This window comes from Miniopterus natalensis, chromosome 7 (assembly GCF_054644295.1).
Source record: "Miniopterus natalensis isolate mMinNat1 chromosome 7, mMinNat1.hap1, whole genome shotgun sequence".
Lineage (NCBI taxonomy): Eukaryota > Metazoa > Chordata > Mammalia > Chiroptera > Miniopteridae > Miniopterus > Miniopterus natalensis.
In genome coordinates, this window is record NC_142087.1 from 38,705,376 (window position 1) to 38,726,656 (window position 21,281).

General features: G+C 40.7%; 1 protein-coding gene across 7 annotated transcripts in view; it reads right to left on the bottom strand.

Annotated features, from left to right (window-relative positions):
- Positions 1-15,461: 15,461 nt before the first annotated feature.
- The window catches only part of ARHGAP28 (Rho GTPase activating protein 28), a 143,941-nt gene continuing 138,121 nt past the window's right edge, over positions 15,462-21,281 (bottom strand). For all 7 annotated transcript variants that reach the window (XM_087818955.1, XM_087818954.1, XM_087818956.1 and 4 more), the window contains one exon: positions 15,462-18,548. In XM_087818955.1, the coding sequence (XP_087675081.1) occupies positions 18,454-18,548 (95 nt within the window). In that variant the 3' untranslated portion in view covers positions 15,462-18,453. The remainder of the gene's footprint in view (positions 18,549-21,281) is intronic.

Below are 21,281 nucleotides of genomic sequence, written 5' to 3' on the forward strand. Positions count from 1 at the left end.
ATTCAGTGCAAAACAGCTTAATGGTGATACAGCACAGCTGTGAAAATAGCAGGGCTGTGAGTGCGCACTGCGGCCAGACAGCTCAGCTCCTTGCTGGTCTGCTCCACTCTGGTAAGCCATCTTCAGTGTTTCAACTCCAGCCAGGGAAACACAATCTTCAATGGAAAGAGAAAATGTCCTCCTAGAGCTATAGGGGAGCTAACTTACATAGACAAAGGTACTGTCCTGGGTCCTTGATTGGTGTGTCCTCATGGAAATGAGGACTCCAAATTTTCGAAGTTTGACTGGTCCAAAAAGCAGTGCCCTAATTGGTCAGAATGGAGCCCCTCTAATGCGTCGGTAAAGCTGCTGATGGGGATATATAGCTGTGCAGAGCAGATGGGATGGGGAAAGCCTCAGTCCTAGTGGTTGAAATAGAATTTCTCCTTCATAAGGGCTGGTTCAGACCGCAGAAACAGTGCAGGCAGGCAGTTCAGTACAGAGGCCCCTGTGTAGAAATGGCTGCTAGACTCAAGGGTTATTTTTTTTATTTATTTTTTTTATTTGAGCCCAGTTAGCCACCAGAAGCTCTTTTTAGTAGGTATCTTCTTTCTCAGGGTCCATAGTACATAATCATAAGTTTCGATGTTTTTGTTAAGAAAAATTGTTCACCTATTTTTACCCAAGTCTCAGTCTAATTCTCATTCGTTTCCATTTCTCCCGCCTGCTAAATGGTGAGCCAAAGTAACCCATCATTGACCTTTTTACCCCTCTTCCCCATCCTCCACACTCGTGCAAACAAAACTCCCAGTCCTAACTTGTTTAAGCAATGTAATTCCTCCCTGCCCCCTTTCTCTGGGACCTCAGCATGTTCCACCTGACCTGCCTTCACCCTCCCAGCCTTGGATTGAGACATCTATAGAAGTTAGCTGACTTACACTTAAGAGTGAAACTTGAATGAAGGGCTTTACATCTATATATTTTTTCCCACTTCCTCGCTCTTAATTACCACACTAAGTATGATACTGATACATATATTCATTTACAATAGGAGATTATAAAGTAGTGAAATGGATGTTTTCTGTGTGGCTTATGAAAAACATATAGGTACTGTATATACCATGTCAGTGGGAATATATATGCAATGCTTATTCCTGATTAGAAAACTTTCTCATGGGTTTTGTCAGGTAAGCACTGGTCAGCACTCTGCCCCAACACTTCAAGTTTCATGTGCTTTTAGATTCTGTTTGACTAGAAGAATGGCACATTTTATACCTAGGATTCCAATCCACAAATTGTTTAATGCTGGCCTTAGCTTCAGGCTCGCATATTTCATCATATCAACCCCAAGTCAGCAGAACCTGCATCAGTTTCATGTCTACTGAAGAGTTTTCGAGCAGTGCCAAAATTTGAGGAGCTGCTGCCTTCACAGATTTTATCGCTTCATCCACAGACCAGCGGAGGCTGCGGTGGAGCCCTGTTTCAGTACTCTGAGGTCAGCCCCAGTGTTAACCTGGGACTTCAGTTTTCCTCAGGGAGAATCCCCAGGGAGGGCTGAAGTAAAGCCCTCTTTTTTCCCCCAACATGTTCTAACAGGCTGTGTCTGAGGAATCTATAAGCCTCTTAAAAGCATTTCTGTTGTCACCACCGTCCAGTGTTAACTATAATCTGGCACCTGTAATTCCAATGACTGTGGCAATACATGCTGAAGCAACACTGTAGAGGTAACATGCTTCCTTTTCAAACCAACTTTGAAATTATTAGCTAGAGGAATCTTGGACTGTGTTAAATACTGTGAAAGGAGCACAGGAATCCAGTGCGCCAGAGATAGTCTTGTTTTCTTGCCATCGAGAGGGAACTGGACAAAGGAAATGTGTGTTGTGCTAGATCTAATACAGGATGCAAATAAAGTATTAGAGAGTTTAGCTCCTGCAGAGACAATAAAGGATTAATTGCACCTGTAAATACCTTTAAGAAGAAATCTTTAAGAAGAAATCAAGTTCAGTACGGGGGAGAGCAAGGGAGGGTATTTTCATCATTCCATATGGGTATTGTGAACTGTAAACAAATCATAAGGTGGAGAGGCCGAGCCTGAATCAATTACTGAAAAGAAATAACAAAAATAACTAAGTTTCTATAGTTTTAGAGTTTTAGGAAGAGTCCTAGAATTTTCAAAGTACTATTACAGAAATGATCTCATTTTACCATAATGATCCATGCAGCAAGCAGAATAAATGTGTGATTCCTCATTTTACAGAGGATGAAGCTGAGGCCCAGAGTGTAATATCGTACATACAACATCACATAATAACAGGGAGCACAAGTAATCTGAATATTGGTCTAAATCCTTTGGAAACAGCCACCTACTTCCTGAATCACAGTACTGACCTCACCAATGAAGTTATTTTTGGACAATTTAGACTAAAAATAATCCATCCGGGGGCATTTTTAGGGCAAATTACTAATCAAGATAATCCTGATGGATTTTTAGTTATTACATAAACGGCTCTCAGGGGTCATATGTAGATAATGAACAATGGAGAAAAAGAAAGCAATCACAAGATCTTAGTATACTTTCAAGCTGTTGAAGACATTTATTCAATAAATATGTATTGAGCAACTACCAGGTGCCAGCCACTGTGTTAGAGGGTAGGATCCCATGGTAATGTGGGGGGGAAAAGGGGTTCTATAAAAAGTAACCTCACAGGGTGATCTGATCACAGATTCCTAACTGGGCAGGTCATGGTGGGGAGTCATACCCCAGGCGTATAATTTTTTAGTAAAAGGTTTATCTTTGCCTTAAGCAAGCCCTATCCATTGTTTCTGTGCATCCAGGTTTGAAATAAGCCGCAACCGCCCTCGAGAGAGCACGTCATCCTCACTATCCTGTAACCCAACCTTGCCTTGCCTTTTCCTGCCTCCATGTAAGAGCAGGTTACCAGCAGGGGCATAAAGCCAGTCTAGTGGTCACTTCACCCTCCCCGCTGGTCGCTCTGGAGCAGACGCTGCTGAGGCCTCGCCCGTCTTCCCTGACGGTGTGACAAGCTCGCGCCCGCCAGCCCCCTCTGCGAGCACCTGCGGCTCTCCCTGGGCACTTCCTCTTGACTCCCGAGGACCGGACTGCCCGGGAGCTGCCGCACTCAGCCCGGGAGCAGCCCCTGCCTCGGTCCCGGTTGGATTCCCGGACCTTGAACCCCGCCTGAAAGCCTCTGCTGCCTTGTTGCCTCATCTGTCTCTCAGGCCTTCAGCCCCTTTCATACCCTGGGCCCCCAGCCCCACCACCCCGACCTGGATCCGTGGGCACGACTCCCAGTCATGTTTATGAGGGGACGAAGGTATCGGTTTACTCTTTAAATGGTACAAGTATTTGGGGAGGGCGGGAAGGGGTGGCGCGGAGTACATCTGGCCCAGCCGGCAGCGCTGGGAGTGGCCGCTGGTCTGGGACTCAGCCCCGGCCAGGGCCACGTTGGCCCCTCTCACAGCGGGACCCAGGCCCTTCTCACGGGTCGGCCTGCTCAACCAACCACAGGAATCGCCTGAGTGCTTGACCATTCGGAGGCCCTCCCCTGCTTGGACCCCAGCGTGGGCTTTCTTGGCCTTTTGAGTGTCTGGCCCCTGTGGGTTCGGCAGTTTCGGGGTTCTCTCAGCCTGTTCCCAGTTCTCAAGCAGACAGAGAGGGAAAGCAGGCGGCAAAGTGCCTCAAAGCCACGTCCTCTGGATCAACGTGGTGAGGCAACCGCCAGAAAGGCTGCGCCTCCCCACCACCCCCGGAAATAAAAGCGGGGCTGGGGTGGGGCGGGGCTATGCGCTAGGGGGCGTGACCTGAGGGGGTTGATAGGCCAATTGGGGCGGGGCTGGCCCAGCAGTGGGCATGGTGATTGGATGGAGTGGGCGGGGTCCGGAAGCAGTGGAGGGGGCGGGGCCAGCCCTGTGGCTTCAATTTGGCCGTTGGTGGCCGTTGGTGGCCGTTGGCGTGGCGGTTGGGAAGGGGTTGGGAAGGTTTGGGTGGCGGGGTCTCCCGGTCTCGGCCCTGCGGGCAGAGTCACTCGTATAACTGCCGTGCGGCTCTGCGGCAAGCAGACATCCGCAGCCACCCGAGGCTGAAAGGAGCCTCTGCTCCGAGACAGGGCTTCCCTAAGGAGGGAGGCCTGGTCCCTGAGGCGGCAGAGGTGGGGGAGAGAGAGAAGCTGGGAACATGGCTTGTCACCTAGACATGTAGAAAGTGATTGCGGGGGAGCCAGCGGGTATTTCCAGTGCAGCGGGGTGTCCTCCTCTTACGATCCCTTTTAGTCAGTTGGAAAGCAGACTAAAATAATTTACATCCAGAGTGGACTTGGGGCGATGAGCCGAGCAAGAGGGTAGGGGGCGCGGGCTGTTAGTGCAGGCAGCACGAATGGGACGGTTGACAGGCCTGCGATGGTCCGGCTGGAGCGCCTCGGGGACTCAGGGACGGGGAGAGGTGGTGGCCGCAACAGGGAGCTCAGGTTTGTGATGTTCAGATGAGGACAGTTAAGAAGGGTGGGGCCTGGGCTACGGACCCTCCCGGGGGGCTCCGGCTGAGTGACGCGCAGTCGGCGCGGCGGGCTCTCTGGAACTGAGGGTGTCACATACCGTTTTCAGTCCCTCGCTGCGGAGGGCACGGCCCGACCACCCGACAAGCCGCAGGGAGGGCGGTTTAGGCCGGACCGAAGGTAAGGACTGGACGGCCAGGGCGCGAACACCCGCTCCCGCCCTCAGGCGGCGTGCGCCCGGAAGGCTGAGCGTTGGGGAGGAAAGAGCTCGGCTTCGGGCAGGAGAGGTGCCTCGGCTCGGGGGTCGTTTGACTCTGAGCCTGCATGGCCTCGTTTCTAAGCTCTGGGTGAGCGTTCTTGCTGCCTCGGAAACTGTGGAGGCTGTTTGGTGGCAGCGCGCCAAGGCCTTGCACGGTAGCGTGACGAGGGCGGTTACCGTCCCCGTCCCCGCCCCCGTGAGGGGCTTTCGGTCGGCAGCCTCAAGCCTCGCATCAGCTCAGTGGCGCATGCTGTTGCCCCCCCTTTACAAACGACGGTCACGGCCGCCGTGGCTTAGAGAACTTGAGAGCTTTGCCCAGGTCCTCCGCAGGCAGCTGCGGCCTCAAAGCTTGGATGTGGGCGCGGGGACTCCGGGCCTGTCCTCAGCCCTGAACCGAGGGCCGAGCCCAGCGTTTCCTCTGCTCTCGGGATATTCCAGCCCCAGCCCCAGGCTTGGACAGGACGCTCAGCTGTGTTTCTTCCCCGCCCGGCCTCAGACTCGCTAATTCCAATAACTCTGCCCACCCGGTTACAGTTTAACGTCCCTGAGCCTTCAATAGTCTTTTTACCTATGAGAGTCCTGTCAACATGTCGACATCCCTTGGGATGGTGGGAAGATTAAGACAAGGTGCCTTGTAACAAACACAGATGGAAACTTGACCTAAGTAGAAAGGCGGAGGAGAGCTGTGTGAGGAGGTAATGCTAAGCTGTTTGCCTCTCAGCTGGTGCTTCTGAAGTGTCCATAGCGAAGGACCAGTTTCACGGTGTTTTTAAAAATTTCCTATCTACTGTGGACTGATATTTCTGTAAAATACTACACAAATGATTTCATAGAAAAATGATATGAAGAGCGACATGACATTATATAAACCCAGTTTTTAAAATTAAAGACAGCTCAATGAAACTGCATTTTATTAACATTAGAATAAATATAACAAAAAAAAATTAAATCAATACACATTCATTTAAAGTATATAGGTGACACAGAGAATTCCTGCTATACTTTTTGTCATTGCACAATTGTGCTTCTTGTTAATTTATCAAATATAAATTTAGGGTTTATAATGTGTTTTCTAAGGGGGAAGGTATATCTAAATGACTTCAATATTTTGTTTTAAAAACTATTGGAGAAACTAGCCTCATAGAGTTGTATTAATTGCAGTATAAGAGGGGATTCTAAAATAGTTTCAGCAAGTTCAAGATGATTCATTTTTAACTTTGATCCAAAATAAAACAGCTGGTGCTATATTTTCAAAATTCATTTTCAGTCCATCAATATCTAGTTCCACAACTTATCTTGTAAAGTTATAGTTATATTTCACTTACCTTTTATCAAAATTACTGTTCAATAAAAGGCAGGGTCATGATTTTCCTACACATGGATCTCCTATAAGTGAAAAAAACCCTTTAAAGCATTCTGTCAAATTCATAAGATATTTACAACTTTCGGACTGGCAATATTAAGATAATCACCAACTTCCAGGATAGTCATTGTTAAGTTGTGGAACATGTCAAAAATCTGTGAAACAGTTGTTCCAAACTTCTAACTTTTGTTTTGACCTTTAGTCATATATCCCTTGGCAAAACACGTCACCATGCTTTGTGGCATGGAAGCATAAGCATCATTAAAGATGTTGACGATAGACAAATGAGCAAGACTGACTATCCAGTTTACACTTAAAAAAATTAGGACCAAGCTAGCTTCTTCTTTTGCAGAAACATGAAGAATTTGTCTTGTAGTTCAGACATTCTTGACAACGTTTCCACTCCATAAAGATCCTAACACACCGTGCAGTTACCAGTTATGGCTCAACATCCATGTTATTACATTACAAAAGGAAGAATCTTAAATTTACCACATTAGGTTTTGCTGCATCACTAAGCATACTTGTTAGTTCCGCTGACATATTTCAGAGCAAGACTTCTCCATGACAGAAGGTGTAAAGTGGTTATAGTCAGTTGCAAGCTCTCAATCTGGGTAACCCAAAAATGTCTCTCACTGCTGTTGTGCCATCAGAACAAATTCCTACTCAAAACTTAAATTCCAAAGCTCATTTGTCACAATGTAATCAGTCCTTCATAGTTTTATTTGGTTCCGAGCTAGTTGTGTTTGTCAATAATAAAGCTGGAAAAATATATATCTTTTCAACATATATCATGTTCAAATTACATAATACTAAAAAAATAGTCATTGAGAGCAATATCTGTGCAGTTGTCAAGTTGCAGTGAAAAAAACGAGTAGCTTTATTTGACTCAGCAATTGGAAATTTTCTTTAGTCTTAGCAACCTAAAGAACAATTCTATGTGAACCCCTCAAAGTGTTAATATTTATGTATGTAATACTAAACATCTGCTTCTGTCAGCCTTTTTATTCAGAACTCACCAAATTCAAGGCCAAAACATTCTTTGAGAGTAAATCCAATTTAAAAACCAGTTTCATGACTTCATTAGTCAGTGCTTTTTCACAAATTACACTCTATGGTTTTATCACTTTGCCATACAAATCACTTGCCTAATGTAGTTACCAAATATGTGTGTGTATTTATACTAAAAGTCTTAATTAAAAGTCAGAATAATTATAAAAACAATATAAGTGAATCGTAAATGCATACAGATTATACAATGTTAGATTATAGCTGCCAAACCTAAAAAGACACATTTGCAAGACGTCCTTCTGTGCCAGACAAGTGCACAGCTCGTGCCACATGTCCCTCTTAGGGACATCTGTTTGGAAATACTTTTGGTTGTCACAACAGGGAAAGGGGAAGTGCTACCAGCATCCACTGGGTAGAGGCCAAGAATGTTACTAAACATCCTACCATGCTCAGAACACTCCCCACAACAAAGAATGATCTGGCCCCAAATGTCAAGTGTCCAGTTTGAGAAAGCATGATTTAGTGACATCTATAAGTGTTCTTCTAAGGTAACATTTTTGTGGATTTCTAGAAATTGCTCTTTTCTCTTTGAGGATTAGCTGTTCCATATGTAAATATTTACCAAAACTGAAACTTTTCCAGTTTCTTGAATAAAGCATATTGGTAAACTGCTTAATAAAAAAGATACATAGAACTACCAATTTGAGTATGCTAATACTCATACTTTGAGTAGTTTTTAGAGAAGTAGATTGTAATGTTAGTTTTACGATTTTCAGGTTAACCTTCTGCAAAAAGAAGACTGTTCAGGGGAACAAACACACTTTTCAATTAAGAAGGCATCTGTACAACTGAGAAGTACATGCAGTCTGAACAGACCTTATTGTATTTCGATGTGGTAACCTACCTTTTATGCCAGCCTTAGCTTCAGGCTCACATATTTCATCATATCGACCCCACAGTCAGCAGAACCTGCACCAGTTTCATGTCTACTGAAGAGTTTTCGAGCAGTGCCGAAGTTTGAGGAGCTGCCTTCACAGATTGTATCCCTTCATCCACAGACCAGTGCAGGCTTCAGTGGAGCCGTTTCAGTACTCTGAGGTCAGCCCCAGTGTTAACCTGGGACTTCAATCTTCCTCAGGGAGAACCCCCAGGGAGGGCTGAAGTAAAGTCCTCTTTTTTCCACTCCACATGTCCTAACAGGCTGTGTGTCTGAAAAATCTATAAGCCTCATTTCTGTTGTCACCACCATCCAGTGTTAACTATAATCTGGCACCTGTAATTCCAATGACTGAGGCAATACATGCTGAAGCAGCACTGTAGAGGTAACATGCTTCCCTTTCAAACCAACTTTGAAGTTAGCTAGAGGAATCTTGGACTGTTAAATACTATGAAAGGAGCACAGGAATCCAGTGCACTGGAGATAGTCCTGATTGTCCTCCTGACACCTTTGTAATTTAACTAGTTATAACAGGAAGGGAGCAAAGGGAAAGTCAGATATTATATGCATGTTCCCTGTAAAACACTGGGGAAAGGGGACTGGACAAAAGGAAGAAATATGCCCAGTAAAGTTGGGATGACATAGGGAAGGCACTTGCCTGTCAGTCACAGCTGGGGACAGAGATGGTTGGCCAGACTAGACATGGCCACTGCAAGCGTGTGGAAATTTGGAATATATAATCCCCTAAACAAAGAAGCTTGGGCTCTTATGCTCTTGGTTCCTCGGGGCACCCTTAGCTTGTGGCTCACATTTAGCTTCTTGGCATCATCCCATGTGGCCCACAGCCATGCTGACCCCCCCACACAAAGGCCTAATGGACTGCAACTAGCCTGATGCTGTACTGGACTCAGCTCCAATGTGGAAAGGAAATTCTGGACACTGGCTCTGAGTTTAGCTTTACTGAAACCCCAGGTATATTTCTTCTATGACTAAGGAAATGGAACTTTGGACACCCAGGGATGTCATTCCACAGAAATAAAGCTTTCTAGATATCTCATCTTCCCATGGGGGTTCCCTGAAATGCTTGTTCAGGTTGTACCCCAAGAACCCCATTCCCACTAACAACGGAAAGAGGTGACACGTTTGTCTCTGATTACACTTCTTGACTGGAGAAATATGCTTGGTTGAAATCAATGACAGTGTGTTCAGAGCTGGTGATGAGCTTGATGTAGCTGATAGGGGCTGAAAAGAATCCCTTTAGAAAGGTAAAATGTTTAAGGTAAAATGTAGTGGGTTGAATTAGTAGGTTTTTCCCGAAAGCCTTTGCTCTTCAGGATGTGGGCATGTCATTTCCTCCTGAGAGAGTAGTACTGCATCTGGTGCAAGTAGTGCTATTGTGAGGTGCTCAGGAGAGGAATAGCATAGGTGGAGGCTTCTGAGAATGTCATTTGGCAGTTCTGTTTCCTGATATGTCTCCTTTTGCTGATTTGTCATTTTTATCTTGAGAAAGTGTTTTTCACTGAGGGAAGATGGACAGAGTACTTCCCTCCACCAGAGGAAGCAGCAGCCACGTCTCCTCTATGGAGGAATCCATGAACAGTACATCTTGGAGGGCACAGTTCACATGGGTGTGTGTGGCCTGCCAGAGCACCCCACCCCTGGGGTCCTATCAGCAAGTGTGGGCAGCTTTGGGGCTCTCTTCTGATCCTGGTGAGCACTAGTGTTTCCCTCTGTGTTTCCAGAGACACAAGCAGCAGACATCACTGTGGTGATTGTCTCAGCAATGTCATCCTTGACCAACTGGAAGGCCAGTGGCTGTGTCTAGCAACTTTACACAAGATAAGATGTAAGAGAGCTCTTCTCTAACCATCAAATGTGATTTAAACTATCTTCAATACCTGCAATAGTTGCAGTGCATATCACATTAGGGTTCTTTTTGTTTACTGCTTCAAGTTTCATTCCCATCTTAAAGACTGGCTTTGGTAATTCCTTCTTAAAGAATGTCAAAGTTGTGACTTCAGACCCATTTAGAGTTCATAAGAGGGATGAACATTAGTCATGATGACACATTCATCTGGAACCCCAGGGAAGGTTGAAGTAAAGCCCTGTTTCCTCCCCTCCCCCCACGTGTCCTAACAGGCGGTGTGTGTGAGGAATCTATAAGCCTCCTAAAATCACTTTTCTTGTCACTACCATCCAGTGTTAACTATTCTGGCACCTATAATTCCAATGACTGTGGCAATACATGCTGAAGCAACACTGTAGAGGTAACATGCTTCCTTTTCAAACCAACTTTGAAGTTGTTAGCTAGAGGAAACTTGAACTGTGAAGGAGCACAGGAAGATCAATCTTAATTGTCCTTCCTGACAATCTAATGATCTTACTGTTCTCCCCATGGTAACCCTTTCTGGTGTTCTTTTTCAGGTAATGGCAGCAGGCAAAGCATGGTTCTCTCCCAGGGTCTAGTTGATATGGGAAGTCAGGGCACTACCACCACATTTTGGAGCCAAGTACAGAGGACAAACCTAAGTTTATTGAGATATAATTGACATACAATAAACTTTACATATTTAAAATGTACAGTTTGATGAGATTAGCTTATGTATACATCCCTGCAACCATCACCACATTCAAGGTAATGAACATAAGCATCACCCTCAAAAGTCCCTCCTGTCCCTTGGTAATCCCTCCCAACCCTCAAATACTTAACACACTGTTTCAAAGTTAAAGTCAAAAAGTAAGAAAACTACTCCACCCATTCAACAAGTCTGGTATGTAACCTTGCCTCTAAAACAATGTGAGGAAATCATAAGACAATTACAGACCATTTTTACTTTTGTACTCAGATGTGAAAAATCTCAATAAAATACTGATTAATTGAATTAATCAACTATGGAAAAAAATATGGGCAATTTTTTGCACCCTAAAGATTCCCCTTTTTATTCTCCAAGGTGTTACATTTTTCATTAAATCTTTGCTCATTTTTCTAGTTTTTCTTCCAGTTTCCCTGCAGTTTTAACTCTATAGTTGATAGTCTCATTTTATCCTGACATTACAAAGCAAGTTGGTTGTTTCCTTACAAGCTCCTGGAGAGGAAATGTGTCCGAGATGAAGAAAGGATACTAGTAGGTGGCAGTCACCCATATTGCCAAATGAAAGAAACAGAGCAATAGAAGATGTTTTATTCAATTACAATTTTCTTAGGCCTTTCTATTGTCAATCCCTTGAATGAGTCCCAAGAATACCACTGGAAGGCCAGGTATAAAACTTCATTTTGTGTCAAAGCTTCTGAAAAGAGACTGCTGCTTTGACCTGGAGGATAGGGCCCAACAAATAGATGTATGATAAGGCATTAACTTCACATTTGGTCTGCTGTACAGCTGTCTCCGACACAGTTCATGGTATTTAGGATTGATACATGACTAAAAGTTGAAAATCAAATATTAATTGCTAACTCAGCGGTTGAACTTGGTGTTGAGGTGAAAATGGAGAAAATGCTCTACCTGTTAGGATCACAATGCATATGTGTATTCACATTAAAACACTATAAAATTAAGGGCTAAATTGAACAGTGGGGTAGAGAGTTATGGGAGGCTTTAAGAAGGTAAAACTAAACAAGTGAGTATAGCTGCCTGTGGCAACTGAAAGCCAAACTAGTGAACAACATGGGTTTGAACTTCAGGGGTTCACTTAGGGGCACAATTTTTTTCAATAAGTATAGAGTTGGCCTTGGACCCGGCTCCCCCTGGGTTTGCATATGCAGATTCAATCAACCTCAGATGGAAAACAGTACAGTTGATCCTTGAAATATACAAGGTAAGGGGCACAGACTCACATGCAGTCAAAATTCACATATAACTTAACTCTCCCCTAAAACTTGGTTATTCCTAGGTATCCTCAGAGGATTGGTTCTAGCATCCAAATCCACAGATACTCAATTTCCTTACATAAAGTAGCCTAGATCATGGCACACAGTTGGCCCTCTGGATCCAGGGACTTCCAACCAGAAACTAGTACACGTATAAGTGAACCCGCACAATTCAAACCTGTGTTATTCTAGGGTTAACTATACGTCCTCAGGCTAATCCCTCTGTATAAATTGCACAGTGAGGAAATATGTGATGAGATCACAAACAGTAAGAATGAATTATTGTTAGCTTGAAGTTCATGAACAAATTGTAATAGTGCACATATGCTTGCAAGTTGATATAACTCAGGTAAAACCTTTCTAAAGCACACACTTCCCCATCCCCCTACTCCTCATCACCCCCACCCATCTTCTGTCTGAAGATATTTAGAGAAGTGTACTTTACTGTTGGGAAGATAAAAGAAACATCTAGGGGGAAACCCAGCATTGCTCAAAATCCCAATTCTCTTTAATCTGCTTTTATGTTTTACTGTCAAATCATATTTTGAAAAGATCTTTGGAATTGAGAAAATGTCCTACCACATTGTGTGAAAAAAATCTTTGCTTACCCCAAAGTCATGAACAGATGGTATTGCTTTTATATTTTATTTGCCAGTTGTCTTTGGCTAATATATAGAACACAATTGATCTTTGTGATTGACCTTGATACCATGACCTTGCTAAATGTTCTTATTAATTCTAGTAATTTTAATAATAGATTCCTGACTTAGGATTTTCTTTACATAATTATGTAGTAATATTGCCTGCAAATTAAACAATATTATTCAGTCCTTTCAAAAAATTCTTTCCTTTTTCTTTACTACGCTAGCTAGGATCTGCTGTACAGTGTTGAACAGAAATAGCAAAAGCAGACATGCTTTCCTTGTCTGTGATCTTAGGACAGGGTTTCTCAAGCTTAGCTCTACTGAAATTTAGGGCAAGATGACTCTTTTTTGTGGAGGCTGTCCTGTGCATTATAGCATATTTAGCTGCATCCCTGGCTTCTCACACACTACAGGATAGTAGCATCCTCTCAGTCCCCAGTAGTGACAACCTAACCTGTCTCCAGAAATCACCAAATACCCCCTGGGGGACAAAATTACCCCCAGTTGAGAACCTCTGTTAGGAAGAAAATGTTCAATGTGTCACCATTCAGCATGATATTAACTATAATTCTGTTTTCAAAATTATACTATTGAAAATTTCAAGCATAGAGAATATTACATTGAAATGGTATACCTACCACCATTCTACCACAAATATACTATAATTGGTCTGGTGCATATCTATCCATCTATCAATGTTTCTATCCATTCATCAATCTGTCTTATTTTTAAACACATTTCAAAATAAGTTACAGACACCAGTACTTTCCCCTAAATATTTCAGTATACATATCATTACCTAAATTTTAATATTTGTTATTCACAGATTTTTTTTCTTTTCAGACATTTGCATATAATGAAATGCAGAAATCTTAAGCAAACATTCAGTTTTGACAAATGCATACACCTTTCTTGAAGTATCTGTTCAAGTCTATGTCCATTTAAAAAATTGGGCTGTTTGTCTTTTTAATTAGTGAATTCCTTATATATCCTGAACCTCAGTCTTTTGTCAAATATGTGCTTTACAAATACATATATATACTTCCTGATATGTAGTTTGCTTATTTGATTTCTTAATGATGTCTTTGGATATACAGCAGTTTTAAATTTTGTTGAAGTTTAATTTATCATTTTCTTTTATAAGCATTGCTTTCTGTTTCTAAGTAACCAGTGCCTAACCCCAAGTCACAAAGCTTCTCCTTTGTTTTCTTCTGGAGGCTTCTTTGTTTTAGGTTATATAAGTAGCTCCATAATCCATTTTGGATGAATTTTCGTGTATCCTGTGAGGGGGTCAACTTTTTCCCCATGTGGATATCCAATTATTCTAGTATCATCTGTTGAAAGTTTCCTTTCCCCACAGGTTGCTTTGGCACCGCTCATTCTAAATTCAACTCTGTTCTTTCTTTTTTGTAAGATTACTTTAGATACTCTAGATTCTTTATATTCCCATATATACTTTATAATTAGTTTATTAATTTCTACCTAAAAAGCCTACTGGTACTATGATTGAGATTGCATTGAATCTATAGATCTATTTGTGGAGAACTAACATCTTACCATTTCTCTCCCATCCATCTCTTGCTATCCAGAAATATTGTATATCTATACATTTATTTAGCTATTCATTAGTTTTTACCAAAAATATTTTGTAGTTTTAGCATACATGTTTTGCATATTTTTGTTAAATGTATTCATGAGTATTTGCTTCTTGATACTATAGTAAATGGCAGTTAAAATTTTATTTTCCAATTGTTTGCTAATAAAAAATATAACTGATTTTTATGTAACACATAACCTTGTAAATTATATTAATAGCTGAAGATACCTTAGACTTTTCTATAATTTGCAAACACAGACTGCTTTGTTTCTTCTTTTCTAATCTTTATGCCTTTTCTTTCTTTCATTTCGCACAGATATATAGTAAAACGTTGAATTTTATAAAAATTCATAAATGGGCATTGAATTATGTCAAATGTCTTTTCTATATATATTTTAAAACAATTTTTTTAAAGCACCTATTAAAAGCTTGTCCAAAGCACCAACTCAAACAAATCTAGGAAGTAGTGTCTGCCTATTCAATCTGTGCCTTACCCACAACCATCCACCATGACCATGGTGCCACATGGCTTCCACACAAGACCACCATCTGGCTAGTAAGTGACAGAGACTTACAGGGCTCAGACAGGAGCCTTCTGATTTCCAAGCTCCTGTTCTTTCATCAGCACCTTGGTAGCCTTAGAGTAATTAAGTAAGTATAAGAATTCTCATGGCAATGCTTTTATTTTTTTTAATTTTTATTTTCATGAATAAAATGCAACATACATATTATACTGAACAATAAAAGCTGGTGGGACAAAAGGATCATTATTAATTTTTAAGATGGGAGGCAACATAAAACACTGGCATTCCTTGTGATATGATACAATTTTTCAACCAAATCAGCTTTAGAAAATAGCTGAAAAATGCCTGAAGGAACATGTGTTATTTTTAAGTTACGGTGTGTGTATGTAAAACTATTGAAAATGCTTGAAAGAAACATTTTAATCCATGTCATATAACTTTTTCATTAAGTGACATATTTATGGAAAAGAATTGAAAATGCCTGTCAGAAATACGAACTATTCAACCCCATAATGTATAGTCTTTTCGGGTGTGTGATGCATTTGTGAAAAACAGCTGAAATATGTTTGATAGAAGGGTCATGTTAATCTCATCTTACTTTTCAGTCACGTGCAATAGAGGAAAAGCAGGTGAAAAATGCCTGCAAGAAGAGATGAATATTAATCCCTACACTTGAAAACCTGCATCTCAATAAGGTTAAACACACAAGACAGTAACTAAGGGACACGCAGTCTCTCAGAGCATACCACAGATCACAGTTTCAGAGTGTTTTGGCTTTAAAGCTTTTGCTAAAAATATTTTACATCATTAAATGTATATTATTAAATGTACACTGAAACTAACTGAAGTGACAATAAGACTCAGGGACAGTTTGTAACAAAAATTGTTAAAGTCCATTAATTTTTTTTCCCAAGAAAGGCAAGTGAGGTAGTTTATACTGTGTATATGTTATAAAGAAATTAACATTCCAGTTTGTTCAAAGATCATTCACTCCAAGAATTATATCCCCCAGTGAGTGGCTTAACAAAAGGATTCTCTTTTGCAAAATAAAGGAAAAAATTAGCCAGTTCTAGGCCTTTTTTTTTTTTTTTAAACGAGTGTTCCTAAAATGTTAATTTTCTCTAGTATTTTCCTGGATATTATTTTCCTAACAGTACACCAAGGGCATGAGGGGCAAGGTGGAAGCTATTAAAAACAGAATTTACAGGCCCAATATCTGACTCTGCTTTTGTTTCCAAATATACTATTCACTTTTACAGGTTATAAGTATTTTAAAACAACTCTTGATAATGCAAAGATACGTGGCAGGCATTTTTGAATTTTAATTGCAAGGGTTTGTTTATTCTTTAAGGATAAAGTTAGTAAAAAGAACCTCTTTATCCACATAAAAATTTGTCTGTGTATCTACTGAAAGTTCTCTAATCAGTTAACCCTGTGACTGAGAATAAAAGGTATCATTGGATAATGATACTGGTATTGGCATGGCCTTCCATATTATACAGTTATTAGAAAGTTGTCACACATCCTTAAATACATTAAAGTGATTAAAGTCACTGACTCAGTTAAGTCTTTAACCTATGAAAACACACACAAGTGTCTAAGGAATTCAGAAACTTACTGTTTTTACCTGTCATCCGTTAGCCATTTATTTAAAACTGATCACAAGTTAAGTAAATCTTGAAATCTTTAGAGCTTATTATAGGTTCTGATATGTTTTCAGTCAAAAGAAATGAAAATTCCTAATAAAAAATTAAATGAGTAGATTCATGAATTTTCTATATAAACAACAGAATTTATTCTAAATGATAAGAAATACAATGGGATTAACCAATCCTTATTTTCATATATACAGAAGTGTAAGGTAGCTAATTTGAAGAATTCCTTCCATGTGGGTAGGCATATATTACTGCCATCTTATGTCTTGGAACTTAGCAACTACATAAAGTGAAATGTTTGCTCCTGCTGCTTGAAATGCAAAAATGATAAAAGCATTTTTTCAAACTCTTGAAATTCATTATGTAAACTCATACGCCATCAATTACCCACATATTGAAAACTAATGAAATGTAAGCATAAACTTACAGAACATGTTTGTTTTCTAATGGGTTTTCAGGAAAAGGAAATGAAAATTCTCAAACAAATAAAATGAATAGATATTTGAGTTTTCTACAAAAATATAACAAAATCTTAATGACCAGAAATGGAATTATCTACATGTTGAATATAAGTAATGTTTTTATAAACATCAAGGCATACTGCAGCATATAAACATTCTCTTGTATATATGGGCTTAAATTATTATCACATTATGTTTAAAGGCTTGGTAAGCAGATAATGTTTTCTGCAATTGTGAGCAACTTTGTCTCTTGTTTGAACTGCAAGAGAGAATCATTTGAGTGTTTAAATCTCATTAAAACTGATACAAAGTCATCAAAATATCAATCTGTGGATTTAATCCAAAGCATGTGGGATAAATGAGACCTCTGCCTCATTTCTAGCTAACTCTACAAGGGCTGTATCTGCATTCTCAAGATGAAAGGCAGAGCTGTCTGACCTCCTCTCCTCCCCTCCCGCATATTTTAGATTTGCTTTCAATTAGAATCATGGGGGACTGTGTGTTCTTATCAACTGTAGAATTGCAGGTCTGGAAAATTGGCTCCACAGGATCTTGATAGAGATACAGTTTTCTGCTTACAAAATATGCATCAGATTTTAAAGGCTGATGCTAATCCACAGTTCTTGGCCATGACTATGATTGATGAACAGAAACAAAACCTGCTTTTACAGTATATAAAATCTGAAAGTAACAGTATTTTTCAGCACTCTTGGATAAAGGCAGTTCTGTATTTTTAAACTGGGGCTGCAAAAATGACTATCTACAGTTGTAAAATATAAAAAATGATATGTTTGGTCAGAAAAGGAAATCAATGCCTGGCACATGGAAAGCTATTTGTTGAGCACCATAATCATGATGTGAAAAAGAGAGGCTCTGTGACTTTTGACTACATGGAAGGTTATGAAAACATAAGAGTACCCTTTGTCAAACTAAGCTTGCCTCAAGGGCCCTGTACCCATAAGGGAACTAGTTTGAAAAATATCAATTTTCACCATCCCAAGAAAAAGAAATGTTCATTTGCACCAGAATGCTGATTGTCATGATACAGTACAACATACATAACAATACGGTATCTTTAAACAGAAATTCCCCCTTCTCCAATTCTGGAGTAAGTCAGAGCATAAATATTGTACGTGTAACTTCAGAAACTGATTCCCGTTGGAAAGTAGATCTGAATTATTTTATAGAGTGAAAGTTACTGATATTTCTGGCATTCTTGCTCAAAAAGGTCAATATATGTATATAACGTAAGTATAAAAGTCTTATTCCACCTCTTGTGTTTGGTAGCATTTGCTCCATGAAGAAGTGTTTCCTGTCCCTAGGTACAGGACCAAGTTTATTTCTGCTGAAGTCAAAGTACTAGAAAGAATGAGAATTCCCATTCTAGGCTGGCCTTTCTTCAGGAGGGATCACAACCTCTTTCCTTCACTCTTATCAAGGAACCGTCATGAGAAAGCTTTAGCTCAAGTAGTTGACCATATCCTCTTACACAGTTCATGTTGACAATGCCAGGAGACACCACTTCGGCCGAGAAATACCAAGAGGGTTATAGGAACAAACATGTCAAAAGCAGTCTTTTCCCCCCTACTTAACGTAGAATTTTCCTGGCATATAATACATAATAGCTGCCATCTTGAGGGTATTTCAAAAACTCGACTGGGGTTTAATCACCCATTCTGCTTGAGGATTTACATGATATACATCCAATATGTAAGCATCTGGATCCAAGCAATGCTGTCCTAAAAGAAAGAGAAAATCAGAGCATGTTTTTAGGAGTAAACACTTCTGCCTGTGTGTGTATAAGGTTTGAATAAGGCCAATACAGTTTTCTTAGCCAAAAGTAGGTACAGTGAGCACTTTCCTTATTGTTTATAGAGTTGAATACTTTAGTTATTAAGTACTTTCATACCGTTACTAATCACTCGACAAGTGATCAACAATTAAAATATATGAGACCAAAAAAATTTAGATGGCGAACATCAGAGTGTACTTACACAATCTAGATGGCATAGCCTACTACTGTATGTGTGCTGTGTTGTTTTCTTAAAAAAATATATCTTTATTGATTTCAGAGAAAGGAAGGAAGAAGGAGAGAGAGACAGAAACATTAATGACGAGAGTCATTGATCGGCTGCCTCCTGCACGTCCCTGACTGGGGATCGAGCCTGCAACCTGGGCATGTGCCCTGACTGGGAATCGAACCGTGATCTCCTGGATCCTAGGTCGATCCTCAACCGCTGAGCCACGCTCAGCCAGGCTACGTGGGCTGTATTTTTATAGAACTGGCAGCACAGTAGGTTTGTTTACACCAGCATCACCACAAATACATGAGGAATGTGTTGTGCTATAATATCATGACAGCTACAATGCCACTAGGCAAAAGGAATTTTTCTGCTCCATTATAATCTTATGGGACCATATATGCATTGTTGACAAAAAGCATGACTGTAGACACATTTTAAAGTTTCTTAGCAAAACCTGCCTATCTTCCTTCCTTTCTTTCTGGCTGTTAAGTACTTTAAGTAAATCCCATGTGAAATTGTGGAAAAACAGACATACCAACCATAGGCAAATTGTTCCCTAGACTCACCACCTCAATTAGAAAAAAAATGGAAAGCACTTGTTTCAGGTATAAACTGATCATTTATATTATAATACCTGTCCTCTAGTGGTTTTACAGATAGTAACCTGACCAGGACTAGAGAAGATTAAAAGCAAATTCATTTTAGTTTTACTATGGAGGCAATGCCCATAGGCAGGAGATCGGGAAATAACAAAAAGATCATTCCATGTGGCAAATACATTTGAAAATATTTATATACAGTGTGTTTGAAATGTAAAGTCTGAAACAAATTTACCAAGATCTGATGGCTTGCTTGATTCATTCACTTACCAAATATTTATTGAAAGTTATGATATTCCAGGAATTATTCTAGGCCTGGGGCTACAGCAATGCATCAGATAGTCAAAAATGCCTGCCCGCTGGGTGCTTACATTCTAAAAGTGGTAAAGGCAACTAGCAAAGAAGCAAGTGTAATATAAAGCAAGTCTGACAGTAGTAAGAACATTAGAGAACAACCTAGCAGGGAAGGAACATAGAGAAGATATAATCCAGGAAGGCCTCATTGAGAAGGTGATATTTATCAAAGACCTGAATGAGGCAAGGGAATGAGAAATGAATCATCTAAAAGAGAGCATTCTAGGCAAAAGTCAGCAAATGCAACGACCCAAGGCAGAATATGCCCAGTGATTGAAAATACAAGGTTGGTGTTTGAGGGAAAGTCTGGATATAAATGTGAGAGGCATCAGCATACAGGTATATTCAAAGCAATGAGATGAACTGAGCTCCCCAAGGAAGTTAAGTGTAGATAGAGAAGAGTTGGAAGGCCTGAGTCCTACTGCTCTCTAATCTTAAGAAGTTGAGAAAATAACAGGCAAATGATACTCCTGAGTAGCCAGTGTAGTGGGAGGAAAGCCAGAAGCTTAGGTTGTCCTTGAGACCAGGTGAGGAAAATGTTTTTCAAAGAAGGAAAAGATCAACTCAGTAGTTACAGAGGCAGACTGAATCGTTGGCTTTCACAACATAAGAGTTCTCCAGTGACCCAGACAAGAGAGCAATTCTGATTAAGTGTTGAAAGGCAAAGTTTGACCAGAGTGGTTTCAAGAGAGAACAAGAGGAAGAGAACCGGTGTAGAGACAACTGATTCAAGGGGGTTTTGCTGTAAAGCATAACAAAAACAGGAGTTGACTTGAAGGGGTTCAAGAGAGAATTTTGTAAAAATAAGAAACATGCCCTGATCAGTGTGGCTCTGTTGGTTGGGCGTCTTCCCACGCACTGAAAGGTCGCCGGTTCGATTCCCAGTCAGGGTCATGCCTGGGCTGCAGGCTCGATTCCCAGTAGGGGGCGTGCAGGAGGCAACTGATTGATGCTTCTCTCTTACATCAATGTTTCTCTCTCTTTTTCCCTTCCTCTCTCTCTAAAATCAATAGAAAATATTTTTTAAAATGAGACATTACCAGAATTTTTATGCAGATAGAAATGATGCAGTTGGAGGGAAAAGCTGATGGTAAAAGAGAGAATGGGGGAGTAACTGGATCAATGTCCTCCCCGGGCAAAGGGGGACATATGAAGTGAGACATGCATGGAAGCGCTGGTCTTACACAGGAGCACAGATATTTCCTCTGGACTGTGAGGAAGGCAAGCAGAAGACATGGGCATGGAAGAAATAAGAGGGAGCTTTCTTTGGATTCCTTTTCCAGCCTCAGAGAAATAGGAAGAATGAACTTGGGCTGTGAGTGGAAATAGGGAAGTTAAATAAAAAGGGTGTCGTGATTTAGAAAGTTCAGTGATGTTCTTTTTTTGTTTTTCATGAGTTTCCAGGAAGAGATTTTCCAACTTTGAGTCACATTTAAAAGACCCAAAGTCTATTCCATATAAACTAAACTATTCACATTTAAATTTTGAAAATATT